This window comes from Cherax quadricarinatus, chromosome 57, assembly GCF_038502225.1.
Source record: "Cherax quadricarinatus isolate ZL_2023a chromosome 57, ASM3850222v1, whole genome shotgun sequence".
NCBI lineage: Eukaryota > Metazoa > Arthropoda > Malacostraca > Decapoda > Parastacidae > Cherax > Cherax quadricarinatus.
Genome location: NC_091348.1, coordinates 20,218,615 through 20,235,280, shown reverse-complemented (window position 1 = coordinate 20,235,280; position 16,666 = coordinate 20,218,615). Strand labels below are relative to the sequence as shown.

Below are 16,666 nucleotides of genomic sequence, written 5' to 3'. Positions count from 1 at the left end.
GCAGTCATGGCTTTGTCTCGAGAGAGGTAAACAAGGGTAGCGCGCAGTGTCATTACTCATTTTGACCCATACAAGTTCTAGGACATGAGTCGTATTCCAAACAAAGGTTGTATACCAAGCAAAACTTTTTGTGTCCAAACAGGACATATACCAAGTTGGACTTATTCCGAAGCGGATGTATACTGAGGTACCACTGTGTAATTATTTTATGACAAATAATAAATTGTAATAATGTTTAAAAATAAAAATTATGTGATGATTCACCAGGCATTCCCTCCTTTCAACCCAAAGCAAAACAGTTATAAAAAGATGTACAAAGGCCCTTATTTGAACAAGTGAATCAAGCTATTTTATGCCATGCCAATTTTACAAGGAAAGGCAGCTACTGTGCATTTTGGTGCAGAATTAAAAATTAGTAAATATTCCATTTATATAATTTTAGTCAACCGTCTTCCTCTGAGTGGCAAATTTTTAGGTCACCCAGAATAATACTGTACTGGAGTGGTTGGTACTCGTGTTTAATGTATGAAAGAGGGGAAGGTACCTAGGGATTGGCGGAGAGCATGTATAGTCCCTTTATATAAAGGGAAAGGGGACAAAAGAGATTGTAAAAATTATAGAGGAATAAGTTCACTGAGTATACCAGGAAAAGTATACAGTAGGGTTATAATTGAAAGAATTAGAGGTAAGACAGAATGTAGGATTGCGGATGAGCAGGGAGGCTTCAGAGTGGGTAGGGGATGTGTAGATCAAGTGTTTACATTGAAGCATATATGTGAACAGTATTCAGATAAAGGTAGGGAAGTTTTTATTGCATTTATGGATTTAGAAAAGGCATATGCGTGAGCGTGTTTGATAGGAGTGAATGGAGACAAATGGTTTTTAATACTTGACGTGCTGTTGGAGTGTGAGCAAAGTAACATTTATGAAGGGATTCAGGGAAACCGGCAGGCCGGACTTGAGTCCTGGAGATGGGAAGTACAGTGCCTGCACTCTGAAGGAGGGGTGTTAATGTTGCAGTTTAAAAACTGTAGTGTAGAGCACCCTTCTGGCAAGACAGTGATGGAGTGAATGATGGTGAAAGTTTTTCTTTTTCGGGCCACCCTGCCTTGGTGGGAATCGGCCAGTGTGATAATAAAAAAAAAAAAAAATAATATGATAGAGTGGATAGAGGAGCAATGTGGCAGATGTTGCAAGTATATGGAATAGGTGGTAAGTTACTAAATGCTGTAAAGAGCTTCTATGAGGATAGTGAGGCTCAGGTTAGGGTATGTAGAAGAGAGGGAGAATACTTCCTGGTAAAAGTAGGTCTTAGACAGGGATGTGTAATGTCACCATGGTTGTTAGGTAAGACACATATGCAACAGTTAGGTAATATATTTATAGATGGGGTTGTAAAAGAAGTAAATGCTAGGGTGTTCGGGAGAGGGGTGGGATTAAATTATGGGGAATCAAATTCAAAATGGGAACTGACACAGTTACTTTTTGCCGATGATACTGTGCTTATGGGAGATTCTAAAGAAAAATTGCAAAGGTTAGTGGATGAGTTTGAGAATGTGTGTAAAGATAGAAAGTTGAAAATGAACATAGAAAAGAGTAAGGTGATGAGGGTATCAAATGATTTAGATAAAGAAAAATTGGATATCAAATTGGGGAGGAGGAGTATGGAAGAAGTGAATGTTTTCAGATACTTGGGAGTTGACGTGTCGGCGGATGGGTTTATGAAGGATGAGGTTAATCATAGAATTGATGAGGGAAAAAAGGTGAGTGGTGCGTTGAGGTATATGTGGAGTCAAAAAACGTTATCTATGGAGGCAAAGAAGGGAATGTATGAAAGTATAGTAGCACCAACACTCTTATATGGATGTGAAGCTTGGGTGGTAAATGCAGCAGCGAGGAGACGGTTGGAGGAAGTGGAGATGTCCTGTCTAAGGGCAATGTGTGGTGTAAATATTATGCAGAAAATTCGGAGTGTGGAAATTAGGAGAGAAGGTGTGGAGTTAATAAAAGCATTAATCAGAGGGCAGAAGAGGGGTTGTTGAGGTGGTCTGGTCATTTAGAGAGAATGGATCAAAGTAGAATGACATGGAAAGCATATAACTCTATAGGGGAAGGAAGGAGGGCTAGGGGTCGTCCTCGAAAGGGTTGGAAAGAGGGGGTAAAGGAGGTTTTGTGGGCAAGGGGCTTGGACTTCCAGCAAGCATGCATGAGCGTGTTAGATAGGAGTGAATGGAGACGAATGATACTTGGGACCTGACGATCTGTTGGAGTGTGAGCAGGGTAATAATGTGTGAGTGTGGTGAAAGTGTTGAATGATGATGAAAGTATTTTCTTTTTGGGGATTTTCTTTCTTTTTTGGGTCACCCTGCCTCGGTGGGAGACGGCCGACTTGTTGAAAAAAAAAAAAAATAATAATAATTGCCGGGAACAATGGGCTAGTAACCCCTTTTCCTGTAATAATTACTAAAACGAATAAGAAGAAGAAAATTGTCAAAGTGGGAGGTCTGAATGAGCGTGGATGTTGTGTGAATGATAGAAAGAGATGATTGTAGATGTTAAGAATGAGAAAAAGCTGGATGTCCTGGCTTTAAGTGAAACAAAGCTGAAGGGGGTAGGCGAGTTTCAGTGGAGAGGAATAAATGGGATTACGTCAGGGGTTTCTAATAGAAGTTAGAGCTAATGAAGGAGTAGCAATAATGTTGAAGGATAAGCTATGGCAGGAAAAGAGGGACTATAAATGTATTAATTCAAGGATTATGTGGAGTAAAATAAAGGTTGGATGTGAGAAGTGGGTTATAGTAAGCGTATGTGCACCTGGGGAAGAGAGAAGTATAGAGGAGAGAGATTTTGGGAAATGTTGAGTGAATGTGTGGAGAGTTTTGAACCAAGTGTGAGAGTACTTGTGGTTGGGGATTCTAATGCTAAAGTGGGTAAAAATGTTGTGGAGGGAGTATTAAGTAAATTTGGGGTGCCAGGGGTAAATGAAAATGGGGAGCCTTTAATTGAGCTATGTGTAAAAAGAGGTTTGGTAATAAGTAATACATATTTTATGAAAAAGAGGATAAATAAATATACAAGGCATGATGTAGCACGTAATGAAAGTAGTTTGTTAGATTATGTTTTGGTGGATAAAAGGTTGATGGGTAGGCTCCAGGATGTACATGTTTATAGAGGGGCAACTGATATATCGAATCATTATCTAGTTGTAGCTACAGTTGGAGTAAGAGGTAGATGGGATAAGAGGAAAATGGCAACAACAAGTAAGAGGGAAGTGAAAGTGTATAAACTAAGGGAGGAGGAAGTTCGGGTGAAATATAAGCAACTATTGGCAGAAAGGTGGGCTGGTGCAGGTATGAGTAGTGGGGGGGTTGAAGAGGGTTGGAATAGTTTTAAAAATGCAGTATTAGAATGTGGGGCAGAAGTTTGTGGTTATAGGAGGGTGGGTGCAGGAGGAAAGAGGAGTGATTGGTGGAATGATGAAGTAAAGGGTGTGATAAAAGAGAAAAAGGTAGCTTATGAGAGGTATTTACAAAGCAGAAGTGTTATAAGAAGAGTAGAGTATGTGGAGACTAAAAGAAAGGTGAAGAGAGTGGTGAGAGTGCAAAAGGAGAGCAGATGATAGAGTGGGAGAGGTACTGTCAAGAAATTTTAATGAAAATAAGAAAAAATTTTGGAGTGAGTTAAACAAGTTAAGAAAGCCTAGGGAACAAATGGATTTGTCAGTTAAAAACAGAGTAGGGGAGTTAGTAGATGGGGAGATGGAGGTTTTGGGTAGATGGCAAGAATATTTTGAGGAACCTTTAAATGTCGACGAAGAAAGGGAGGCGGTAATTTCATGCAATGGCTAGGGAGGTATACCATCTTTCAGGAGTGAAGAAGAGCTGGATGTGAGTGTGGGGGAGGTGCGTGAGGCATTACGTAGAATGAAAGGGGGTAAAGCAGCTGGAACTGACGGGATCATGACAGAAATGTTAAAAGCAGGGGGGGATATAGTGTTCGAGTGGTTGGTATTTTCGTTTAATAATTGTATGAAAGAGGGGAAGGTACCTAGGGACTGGCGGAGAACATGTATAGTCTCTTTATATAAAGGGAAAGGGGACAAAAGAGACTGTAAAAATTATAGAGGAATAAGATTACTGAGCATACCAGGAAAAGTGTACGGTAGGGTTATTATTGAAAGAATCAGAGGTAAGACAGAATGTAGAATTGTGGATGAGCAAGGAGGTTTTAGAGTGCATAGGGGATGTGTAGATCAAGTGTTTACATTGAAGCATATATGTGAGTAGTATTTAGATAAAGGTAGTGAAGTTTTTATTTCATTTATGGATTTAGAAAAGGCATATGATAGAGTGGATAGGGGAGCAATGTGGCAGATGTTGCAAGTATATGGAATAGGTGGTAAGTTACTAAATGCAGTAAAAAGTTTTTATGAGGATAGTGAGGCTCAGGTTAGGGTGTGTAGAAGAGAGGGAGACTACTTCCCGGTAAAAGTAGGTCTTAGACAGGGATGTGTAATGTCACCATGATTTTTTAATATATTTATAGATGGGGTTGTAAAAGAAGTAAATGCTACCCGGGTCTTTTTGGTTTTTAAAATTTTTGTGGAATTTTTTTTGTATCGGGTAAAATTTAATTTTCCCAATTGTTTACCCATATCTGAGAAATTGAAATTTCTCATCGTTGAACTTCATTTGTTTCTGAAAGCCCACTGAAAGATTTGGTTTGATTTTCCCGGCCCCCTTTTGATGTCTGCAATGGAAGACCCCAACATCCCGGGTGGGAAAAAAAATCTCCAAAGAGAAAAACATGGTGCTGTGGCTGATACCCTTTTCTATTCAGATAAGGATGAGAACAAGAGGGGAAAGGCGAGTACTGTACAACATAGTTGATTCAAAAAGAAAAATTCAAAAATTAGGGGGCCAATTTGGGGTGTTTTAAAGGGAAAAGGTTGAAGTAAAACATAAAAAAATTTTAAAATGTTGGGGGTGTCAAATGGGGGGGAATAAAAATTGGATTAAAATTGGGGAGGAGGAGTATGGAAAAAGTAGATGTTTTCAGATTTTGGGGGGTTGGGCGTGTCAGTGGATGGATTTATAAAGGGATGAAGTTAATCGGGGGTTGAGGGAAGGGAAAAAAAGGTAGTGGTGCATTGGGTACATAGGCAGAAAAAAACACATTATCTATGGGGGAAAAAAGGGAATGAAAAAATAAAAGTGGTGTAAAGCTTGGGTTTAAAATGCTGCAGTGAGGGGGGGGAAGTTCCCCTGTCTGGGGCAATGGGGGGGGTTAAATATTTGCAGAAAATTTAGAGTGTGGAAATTAGGAAAAAGGGGCGTGGGTTAATAAAATACTAGTCAGGGGGGCAGAAGAGGGTTGTTGAGGTGGTTTGGGTCTTTTTAAGAGAATGGATCAAAGAAGAAAATGATATGGAGAAAGTTTTAAATCTGTAGGGAAGGAAGGTGGGGGGGGGTCATCCTCAAAAGGTAGGAGGGGGGGGGTAAAGGGAGGGTTTTTGGGCCAGGGCTTGGATTTCCCAAACAAGCAGGGCATGGCGTTTTAAAACAGAAGTGAATGGAGATAAAATAGTATATGGGCCCCTGGGCTGTTAAATTTTGCAGGGTAATATTTTTAAAGGGATTCAAAAAACCCTGTTATATCTTATTTTTAAAATACCCGGACATGGGTTGGAAAGGGGAAGTACAATGCCTGCACTTTAAAGGGGTTTTGGGATTTTGGGAGTTTGGGGGGTTATGTTTTTCTTTAAATATATTTTCCCTAAACTGTTGTTTCTGGCCCTCTAAAAACAGTGATTTTAGTGGGTGAAAGTTTTGAATGTTATGAAAATATTTTTTTTTTTGGGGGTTTTTTCCCCGGGGTTTTTCTTTTTTTTTGGATCCTTTATTGGGGAGAGGGGAAAACTTTTAAAAAAAAAAAATAATAATATATATATATATATATATATATATATATTTTTATATATATATATATATATATTTTTTTATTTTATATATATATATAAAAGGGGAACCCCATAGAACAATCCGTGCAAGAGGGCTTGGGTTATCAAATGTTAAGCTATCTTTTTAAATTTTCCCCATAAGAAATAAAATACAAAATTTCTTTTAAGACCCCCAAAAGTATAAAAAAATTTTTTTACCAAAAAAATGTTAATTTTAGTACACCAAAACCCCAAAAGGAAAAACCAAAATTTCATGACCCCCTTTTATTAAAATCTGGTGATGATTGATGGGATGGGAGGAGGGGGGAAATGTTAGTGTTTTTGAAAGGGGGAAACCCCCTTTCCCTTAGGACTTAATTTTGGTCCCTTTTTTGAAGGTTCTTCCCTTCTTCTTTTAAAACCACTAGGACCAACCAAAATCCACTGGACTTCTTTGCCAAAAATATCTGTCCATAATTTACCTCTCGTTCCTTTATGATTTTTTCTAAAATGGGTTTTAAAAAATTATTTAACAATCCCAAACCTTTTACCAAAAAGGGTGTGTGGGGGATTTTTTATCAAAAAGGTTTTTCACTTCAAAACCATTTTTTCACACCCTTAAAATTTTTAAGTAGGCAGATTTTTAATTTTTCTCTCCTCCTTAAAGTTTCCCCAGGTCTGGCCTCTTGCTCTTGGGGAAAATTGTCTATCGCTCATCAGTGGTTAGTTCTTCAAAAAAACCTCCACCAACTCTTCCCATCACTCCCCCTAACCTCCAAAAGGACCCAAAATTTCCCCAATTGATTCCCCAAATGGGATTTTCTCCTCTCAGGGGTTGCCTCGGCCCCTTTAAAATCCCTTTTGTCTACACTTCAGTTTCTTAAACAGAGTTCAAAGTTTCTTGGTCCTCCCCCCCAAGCCTTACCTATAAGGGGTTTTCACAATTTAGGGTATTAAAGTGATCCTTAAAAAAACTTTTAAGTCAATCAGTGTCTGTGGGCCTTAAAACACTTTTTAAACAGGCTTTTGGGGTAAAGTTTCTTGGGGGTTGGAAATGACCTGCTGGTCCATGGGCTGGGGAGGAGTGGTATTGGGGCAAAAAATTTATTTAAAGAAGCTCATGTCCCCATAAATCGCTCTGCCAAATCCTTTGGGGATAAGGCTTGTCTAACACCAGGAGGCATTTGGTCTAATTTCTTTTCCCGTTAGGGAATCTTTCATTGGGGCAAATGCATGGGGAACCAGTTATAAAAAAAATTTAGTTTTTATGGCCCCTTTCTGTTTTCCCTCCCCAGCACACCAAATTTTCCCCGGGGAAAAATTCTTTTGCCTGGAAACGCTCCCGGGAGTTTCAAGTGATACACTAATAAAACAAATTTTCAATCACCACTAGCATTCACAACCAAAAATAAGCCTGTCTTTCATAAACTTATGTCCTGGGGGCCTTTTTTTCCCCCTGAGTAATGTAGGTCCTGTTTGGGATTTTTTTCCAGAACAGGCCTGTTTCATCCTTTCCCCTTGTTCCCTTCCAATTCTTCCCCGTTTCATTTCTCCTTGAATTCATACATAATTTCCCCGCCAGCCGTGGTGAACTGGGAACCTCACCATGCCCGGGATCCCTTTTTTGGATGCCCTCGCTTCCAAATTTTCAAACCAACCTTTGCTGGCCTTAAAATTTCCCCCACATCATCCCCTAGTTCGGCATTTTTAATTTCGTCATCCCCAAATTCCTTGGCCCCCCACAATTAAGGGGAGAGGCCTTCTCTCCCCCAAAACTGTTTTCATTTTTCCACACCAATAAAATTTTCAACATCTTCCATCACTTCGATCTTTTTTAGCACAGTTAAACCTTTGGGAAAAAAGCTTCCCCTTTTTGCACGTTTTTTTGCCCCCCCAAAAGATGGGTTTCTTTTGGGTTTTTTTACAACGCCAAGGGCGGTGAAAACGTCTCCACTTTTGTGCTTTTCAGTTTTTCTTCATTTCAATGGTTTCTTTCCCTTTGAGGTGTAGGGGGGGCACTAGAACTTTTTTGGGGGCCCGGTCACTTATTTTTCCCGCGACAGAAAAAACTGTAATAATACAAAAATTCCAGTGTATGTTTAATTTTTATGAAACTGGGTGGTAAACAAAAGGACGGCACATTAAGGGGGCTGGCTGGGGCCCATTGGGGCGTCTCGAAAGAAGGGGCCCCAGTAAATTTTTTACTATCGGGGCAAAATTTTTTGGAACAAACGTCCGCTATTCCGGTTTAAACTATGCAAAGGGGTTGCTATCGGGGTCCCTGTATTACAGTGGGCCCCCCCATAAAAAATGTGACCAATTATGTAAAATGTATTTATGTAAGTGCGTTTGTATTATTATGTTTAGAATCCCGAAAAGGACTAATTTTACTTCACAATATTTCTTTTAGGGAAAAAATTGGTCCCGTACTGGCACCAAACATTTTTTAAATTAAAAAATAAGTTAACGGGGGCCACTGTATATATATATATTATATATATATATATATATATATATATATATATATATATATATATATATAATATATATATTCAGCAAGTTTGTAGTTACAGGAGAGAGTGGAGTGCGGGAGGAAGAAGAGCGATTGGTGGAATGATGATGTAAAGAGAGTAGTAAGGAGAAAAGTTAGCATATGAGAAGTTTTTACAAAGTAAAGTGATGCAAGGAGGGGAAGAGTATATGAGAGAAAAGAGAGGTTAAGAAGTGGTGAAGCAATGTAAAGAGGCAAATGAGAGTGGGTGAGATGTTATCAAGAAATTTTATTGAAAATAAGAAAAAGTTTTGGAGTGAGATTAACAAGTTAAGAAAGCCTAGAGAACAAATGGATTTGTCAGTTAAAAATAGGAGAGGAGAGTTATTAAATGGAGAGTTAGAGGTACTGGGAAGATGGAGGGAATATTTTGAGGAATTGTTAAATGTTGATGAACATAGGGAAGCTGTGATTTCATGTATAGGGCAAGGAGGAATAACATCTTGTAGGAGTGAGGAAGAGCCAGTTGTGAGTGTGGGGGAAGTTCGTGAGGCAGTAGGTAAAATGAAAGGGGGTAAGGCAGCGGGATTGATGGGATAAAGATAGAAATGTTAAAAGCAGGTGGGGATATAGTTTTGGAGTGGTTGGTGAAATTATTTAATAAATGTATGGAAGAGGGTAAGGTACCTAGGGATTGGCAGAGAGCATGCATAGTTCCTTTGTATAAAGGCAAAGGGGATAAAAGAGAGTGCAAAAATTATAGGGGGATAAGTCTGCTGAGTATACCTGGTAAAGTGTATGGTAGAGTTATTATTGAAAGAATTAAGAGTAAGACGGAGAATAGGATAGCAGATGAACAAGGAGGCTTTAGGAAAGGTAGGGGGTGTGTGGACCAGGTGTTTACAGTGAAACATATAAGTGAACAGTATTTAGATAAGGCTAAAGAGGTCTTTGTGGCATTTATGGATTTGGAAAAGGCGTATGACAGGGTGGATAGGGGGGCAATGTGGCAGATGTTGCAAGTGTATGGTGTAGGAGGTAGGTTACTGAAAGCAGTGAAGAGTTTTTACGAGGATAGTGAGGCTCAAGTTAGAGTATGTAGGAAAGAGGGAAATTATTTCCCAGTAAAAGTAGGCCTTAGACAAGGATGTGTGATGTCACCGTGGTTGTTTAATATATTTATAGATGGGGTTGTAAGATAAGTAAATGCGAGGGTCTTGACAAGAGGCGTGGAGTTAAAAGATAAAGAATCACACACAAAGTGGGAGTTGTCACAGCTGCTCTTTGCTGATGACACTGTGCTCTTGGGAGATTCTGAAGAGAAGTTGCAGAGATTGGTGGATGAATTTGGTAGGGTGTGCAAAAGAAGAAAATTAAAGGTGAATACAGGAAAGAGTAAGGTTATGAGGATAACAAAAAGATTAGGTGATGAAAGATTGAATATCAGATTGGAGGGAGAGAGTATGGAGGAGGTGAATGTATTCAGATATTTGGGAGTGGACGTGTCAGCGGATGGGTCTATGAAAGATGAGGTGAATCATAGAATTGATGAGGGAAAAAGAGTGAGTGGTGCACTTAGGAGTCTGTGGAGACAAAGAACTTTGTCCTTGGAGGCAAAGAGGGGAATGTATGAGAGTATAGTTTTACCAACGCTCTTATATGGGTGTGAAGCATGGGTGATGAATGTTGCAGCGAGGAGAAGGCTGGAGGCAGTGGAGATGTCATGTCTGAGGGCAATGTGTGGTGTGAATATAATGCAGAGAATTCGTAGTTTGGAAGTTAGGAGGAGGTGCGGGATTACCAAAACTGTTGTCCAGAGGGCTGAGGAAGGGTTGTTGAGGTGGTTCGGACATGTAGAGAGAATGGAGCGAAACAGAATGACTTCAAGAGTGTATCAGTCTGTAGTGGAAGGAAGGCGGGGTAGGGGTCGGCCTAGGAAAGGTTGGAGAGAGGGGGTAAAGGAGGTTTTGTGTGTGAGGGGCTTGGACTTCCAGCAGGTATGCATGAGCGTGTTTGATAGGAGTGAATGGAGACAAATGGTTTTTAATACTTGACGTGCTGTTGGAGTGTGAGCAAAGTAACATTTATGAAGGAGTTCAGGGAAACCGGCAGGCTGGACTTGAGTCTGGAGATGGGAAGTACAGTGCCTGCACTCTGAAGGAGGGGTGTTAATGTTGCAGTTTAAAAACTGTAGTGTAAAGCACCCTTCTGGCAAGACAGTGATGGAGTGAATGATGGTGAAAGTTTTTCTTTTTCGGGCCACCCTGCCTTGGTGGGAATCGGCCAGTGTGATAATAAAAAAAAAAATAATAATAATAATAATAATAATAATGGGCTAGTGCAAAGATGAGTAGTGGGGGGGTTGAAGAGGGTTGGAATAGTTTTAAAAATGCAGTATTAGAATGTGGGGCAGAAGTTTGTGGTTATAGGAGGGTGGGGGCAGGAGGAAAGAGGAGTGATTGGTGGAATGATGAAGTAAAGGGTGTGATAAAAGAGAAAAAGGTAGCTTATGAGAGGTTTTTACAAAGCAGAAGTGTTATAAGAAGAGCAGAGTATATGGAGAGTAAAAGAAAGGTAAAGAGAGTGGTGAGAGAGTGCAAAAGGAGAGCAGATGATAGAGTGGGAGAGGCACTGTCAAGAAATTTTAATGAAAATAAGAAAAAATTTTGGAGTGAGTTAAACAAGTTAAGAAAGCCTAGGGAAAATATGGATTTGTCAGTTAAAAACAGAGTAGGGGAGTTAGTAGATGGGGAGATGGAGGTATTGGGTAGATGGCGAGAATATTTTGAGGAACTTTTAAATGTTAAGGAAGAAACAGAGGCAGTAATTTCATGCACTGGTCAGGGAGGTATACCATCTTTTAGGAGTGAAGAAGAGCAGAATGTAAGTGTGGGGGAGGTACGTGAGGCATTACGTAAAATGAAAGGGGGTAAAGCAGCTGGAACTGATGGGATCATGACAGAAATGTTAAAAGCAGGGGGGGATATAGTGTTGGAGTGGTTGGTACTTTTGTTTAATAAATGTATGAAAGAGGGGAAGGTACCTAGGGATTGGCAGAGAGCATGTATAGTCCCTTTATATAAAGGGAAAGGGGACAAAAGAGACTGTAAAAATTATAGAGGAATAAGCTTACTGAGTATACCAGGAAAAGTGTACGGTAGGGTTATAATTGAAAGAATTAGAGGTAAGACAGAATGTAGGATTGCGGATGAGCAAGGAGGTTTTAGAGTGGGTAGGGGATGTGTAGATCAGGTGTTTACATTGAAGCATATATGTGAACAGTATTTAGATAAAGATAGGGAAGTTTTTATTGCATTTATGGATTTAGAAAAGGCATATGATAGAGTGGATAGAGGAGCAATGTGGCAGATGTTGCAAGTATATGGAATAGGTGGTAAGTTATTAAATGCTGTAAAGAGTTTTTATGAGGATAGTGAGGCTCAGGTTAGGGTGTGTAGAAGAGAGGGAGACTACTTCCCGGTAAAAGTAGGTCTTAGACAGGGATGTGTAATGTCACCATGGTTGTTTAATATATTTATAGATGGGGTTGTAAAGGAAGTAAATGCTAGGGTGTTTGGGAGAGGGGTGGGATTAAATTATGGGGAATCAAATTCAAAATGGGAATTGACACAGTTACTTTTTGCTGATGATACTGTGCTTATGGGAGATTCTAAAGAAAAATTGCAAAGGTTAGTGGATGAGTTTGGGAATGTGTGTAAAGGTAGAAAGTTGAAAGTGAACATAGAAAAGAGTAAGGTGATGAGGGTGTCAAATGATTTAGATAAAGAAAAATTGGATATCAAATTGGGGAGGAGGAGTATGGAAGAAGTGAATGTTTTCAGATACTTGGGAGTTGACGTGTCGGCGGATGGATTTATGAAGGATGAGGTTAATCATAGAATTGATGAGGGAAAAAAGGTGAGTGGTGCGTTGAGGTATATGTGGAGTCAAAAAACGTTATCTATGGAGGCAAAGAAGGGAATGTATGAAAGTATAGTAGTACCAACACTCTTATATGGGTGTGAAGCTTGGGTGGTAAATGCAGCAGCGAGGAGACGGTTGGAGGCAGCGGAGATGTCCTGTTTAAGGGCAATGTGTGGTGTAAATATTATGCAGAAAATTCGGAGTGTGGAAATTAGGAGAAGGTGTGGAGTTAATAAAAGTATTAGTCAGAGGGCAGAAGAGGGGTTGTTGAGGTGGTTTGGTCATTTAGAGAGAATGGATCACAGTAGAATGACATGGAAAGCATATAAATCTATAGGGGAAGGAAGGCGGGGTAGGGGTCGTCCTCGAAAGGGTTGGAGAGAGGGGGTAAAGGAGGTTTTGTGGGTAAGGGGCTTGGACTTCCAGCAAGCGTGCGTGAGCGTGTTAGATAGGAGTGAATGGAGACGAATGGTACTTGGGACCTGACGATCTGTTGGAGTGTGAGCAGGGTAATATTTAGTGAAGGGATTCAGGGAAACCGGTTATTTTCATATAGTCGGACTTGAGTCCTGGAAATGGGAAGTACAATGCCTGCACTTTAAAGGAGGGGTTTGGGATATTGGCAGTTTGGAGGGATATGTTGTGTATCTTTATATGTTTATGCTTCTAGACTGTTGTATTCTGAGCACCTCTGCAAAAACAGTGATAATGTGCGAGTGTGGTGAAAGTGTTGAATGATGATGAAAGTATTTTCTTTTTGGGGATTTTCTTTCTTTTTTGGGTCACCCTGCCTCGGTGGGAGACGGCCGACTTTTTGAAAAAAAAAAAAAAAAAAAAAAATATATATATATATATATATATATTTTCATATAGTCGGACTTGAGTCCTGGAAATGGGAAGTACAATGCCTGCACTTTAAAGGAGGGGTTTGGGATATTGGCAGTTTGGAGGGATATGTTGTGTATCTTTATATGTGTATGCTTCTAGACTGTTGTATTCTGAGCACCTCTGCAAAAACAGTGATAATGTGCGAGTGTGGTGAAAGTGTTGAATGATGATGAAAGTATTTTCTTTTTGGGGATTTTCTTTCTTTTTTGGGTCACCCTGCCTCGGTGGGAGACGGCCGACTTGTTGAAAAAAAAATATATATATATATATATATATATATATATATATATATATATATATATATATATATATATATATATATCCCCACCCTTACTTTCTAAGTCCAAGAGCCGGATGGGAACCAAAGGACGGAGGTAGCCTTCCTGGTTGATAAAAGGATAGTAATATAATGGTATGCCTGGTGCTGGCTGCTCCAGTTCTCCCTTGTCAGACTCACACCACACAAACACATGCTGCAAACAATTACAATCATTAATAAAAGAAAATACAAACTCGGTGCATTAACTTAAATTGACATGAGAAAAATTTCACATTATTTCCTTAATGCATAGACCCAAATTATGGCCCTGCATGTGTGCATATAGAGTTCTCTGTATTTATTAGTGTATATTCAATGTTTATCTTAGTGCCTACCTTAGAGTTTAAGTAAGTCTTAATGTTAGTATCTAATTGGATTGTAACCTAAATGACCCATTTGTGATGAGAGGTCTTAAATCTAATAAACTAAGTATGGAACAGTGCACTATATAAGAAACTAAAATGCGTTAAATGTTCAACTCTAACAGTAAAGAGGTGTCAATAAACATTATTTCCTCAAAGATGCACTGAAGAAATGGTAACCTAAATACAGTATACTCTTGGCCATATCACAATTTGAACACCCATATCCTCCTCCATTTTTAAGCTACCTTAAGAGGATCACACTTTAATATGAAGGGTCTTGTAAAACTAGAAACTCCGTCTCGCCTCTCCCTCTCTTATAAGCTTAAATTTCAGACCCACATCCAGCATATAACTAAGAAAGTTTCCAAAACAGTAGGTATCCTTAAACCATACCACGGGTGGGGATAGAACCCGTGATCAGAGAGTTTCAGAACTCCAGACCGTTGCATTAGCCACTGGACCAGCTAGCCACAATAAGATTCGTCCAACTAGGTATATTTCTACACCATAGGAAGGTTAGCATAGGCACCACTGTGACCACAAATGCAAGTTTTTACAGACGAATCTCCAGCTAGCGTGGCCGTGATGAACTCTAGCTCAAGTCCCCTCAAAGCCGTTAACATGACTCACGAAATCGTAATGGCACGATTGCAAACAAACCATACCAAGGGCGGGGATAGAGCCCGCGATCAGAGAGTCTCAAAACTCCAGACCGTCGCGTTAGCCACTGGACCAGCTAGCCACAATAAGATTCGTCCAACTAGGTATATTTCTACACCATAGGAAGGTTAGCATAGGCACCACTGTGACCACAAATGCAAGTGCTAACCTGCCTATGGTGTAGAAATATACCTAGTGGGACGAATCTTATTGTGGCTAGCTGGTCCAGTGGTTAATGTGACGGTCTGGAGTTTTGAGACTCTGATCGCGGGTTCTATCCCCGCCCGTGGTATGGTTTGTTTGCAATCGTGTCATTACGATTTCGTGAGTCAGTAAGTATCCTTTTCAATATATGATACTATGTACCCCAATGGGCCCTCCTTACCTTACATCACTCTAATATATATCCTTACCTCACCTATAGTATTTGTGCTTGGGAATCTACCATGGCCAATCACCTCAAACCTTTAATAACCCAACAAAAAAGCAGCAGTGAGGATGATCACAAACTCCAGTGCCAGACGACACACTCCACCTTTCTTCAAAAACATGAACTTAAATAATATCCATAATATACACTTATTATTGTCCCCACTACATATACTGAACATTAGCCTGTAAACGGTCCAAGCAGATCTACGTTCACACGTGTAGTGCTACAAAAGTAGATCTATGTTTTTTTTACATATTTTCAAATATAACAAAAAAAAAGTTTTTTTTACACATTTTCAAATGTAAAAAAACAAAAAGAAGATCTACTTTTTTTACATACTTTCAAATGTTGAAAAAACGTATATATACGTTTGGACCGTTTATGGGTTAAACTTCAATATCAACCCTCCCCTCAAACTTCTCCTAGACAGCTTCAACAGAACACACAGGCATAACACGAGGCACAAAACACTTATTGTCATCCCTCATGTCTGTCTCACACTTTGCAAAAATGCAATGCACATAAAGAGCCCTAAGATCTGGAACTCTTTGCCTGAAGCAGCAAGAGGTCCCCTGCCCACAAATCAGTTTAAGATCATACTCAAAAATCATCTCATCTATCAATAACAAACCTACCCACACCATGCTAAACCCCAACCAAATTCAAAGCAACTCCCCTAAATACTTTATTATCCCTTAACTATTAAGCCATTTTTACAAACTTATAATGTATGTGTGTACCACTAATTGTACTACCGCATATTAATAATAAAGTAAATGAACTTAATTACAAACTTAAAAATGTATGATTGTATCATAGATTGATTTTATCATAAATTGTACTACCTCATATTAAAAATAAGAGTGAAATACAGAATATTTGTATTCTACCATTGTAAAAGAACCTAATTTCATACTTAAAAATGTAAGAGTGTCATAAATTGTACTACCTCATATTAACAATAGAGTGAAGATTGACTGTATTCTACCACTGTTCACCTGTCTAGACTTAAGTAGTCTATAAGAATTAGGTCAAGTCTGCCAAAAATGCCTAGGCATGATAGTGGCTTTCTTTGCTCCAATCATACTACGTATATGTAAACAAATAAATATTTTATTTTTTTATTTTATTTATTTATGAGTACATACAGTACATGCATTCATCTTATATCCTCTGAATGACTAGATCAAGTACTACATACCAAAACATTGTGCTAACAAAAGAGGGTTCTACAATGTACGTCTTTCTCCATTTTTAATGTTAGAGACTCTTGCTCTTGATCCGGGGAATTGGAGCCACCCTCCCTTTCCACAAGCTTTGTGTTTTCCCATAAATATAATGATAATATACTATAAGGATATCTTTATCAATATTGTATCAGACACTCTATGACATATTTTAATCACAATATATATAAAAACATCCATGCTTTAGCATTCACCTCTGGTAATGTGAACACCTACAAACACAGTAGCTATTACATATACATTACATAAACTCACCTTTGTGAGAGTTTCCTCCGGGTTATCCGTGTTATTTATATATTTCTGGAGACCATTTGGCAGGTCCTGCAACTTCTTTGGCGCCTGGGGCACCCAGTCAATTATCTGTGAAGGTGAACAGTTATACTACTTCCGTAAGTGCGGTT

At 39.2% G+C, this 16,666-nt stretch overlaps 1 protein-coding gene across 1 annotated transcript in view; it reads right to left on the bottom strand.

Moving 5' to 3' along the window:
* The window catches only part of LOC128693559 (sodium/potassium-transporting ATPase subunit beta), a 34,453-nt gene that overhangs the window by 13,523 nt on the left and 4,264 nt on the right, over positions 1-16,666 (bottom strand). The window contains exons 5-6 of the mRNA XM_053783330.2: positions 16,521-16,625; positions 13,576-13,714 (exon numbers count right to left, since the gene is read on the bottom strand). Of these exons, the coding sequence (XP_053639305.1) occupies positions 13,576-13,714; positions 16,521-16,625 (244 nt within the window). The remainder of the gene's footprint in view (positions 1-13,575; positions 13,715-16,520; positions 16,626-16,666) is intronic.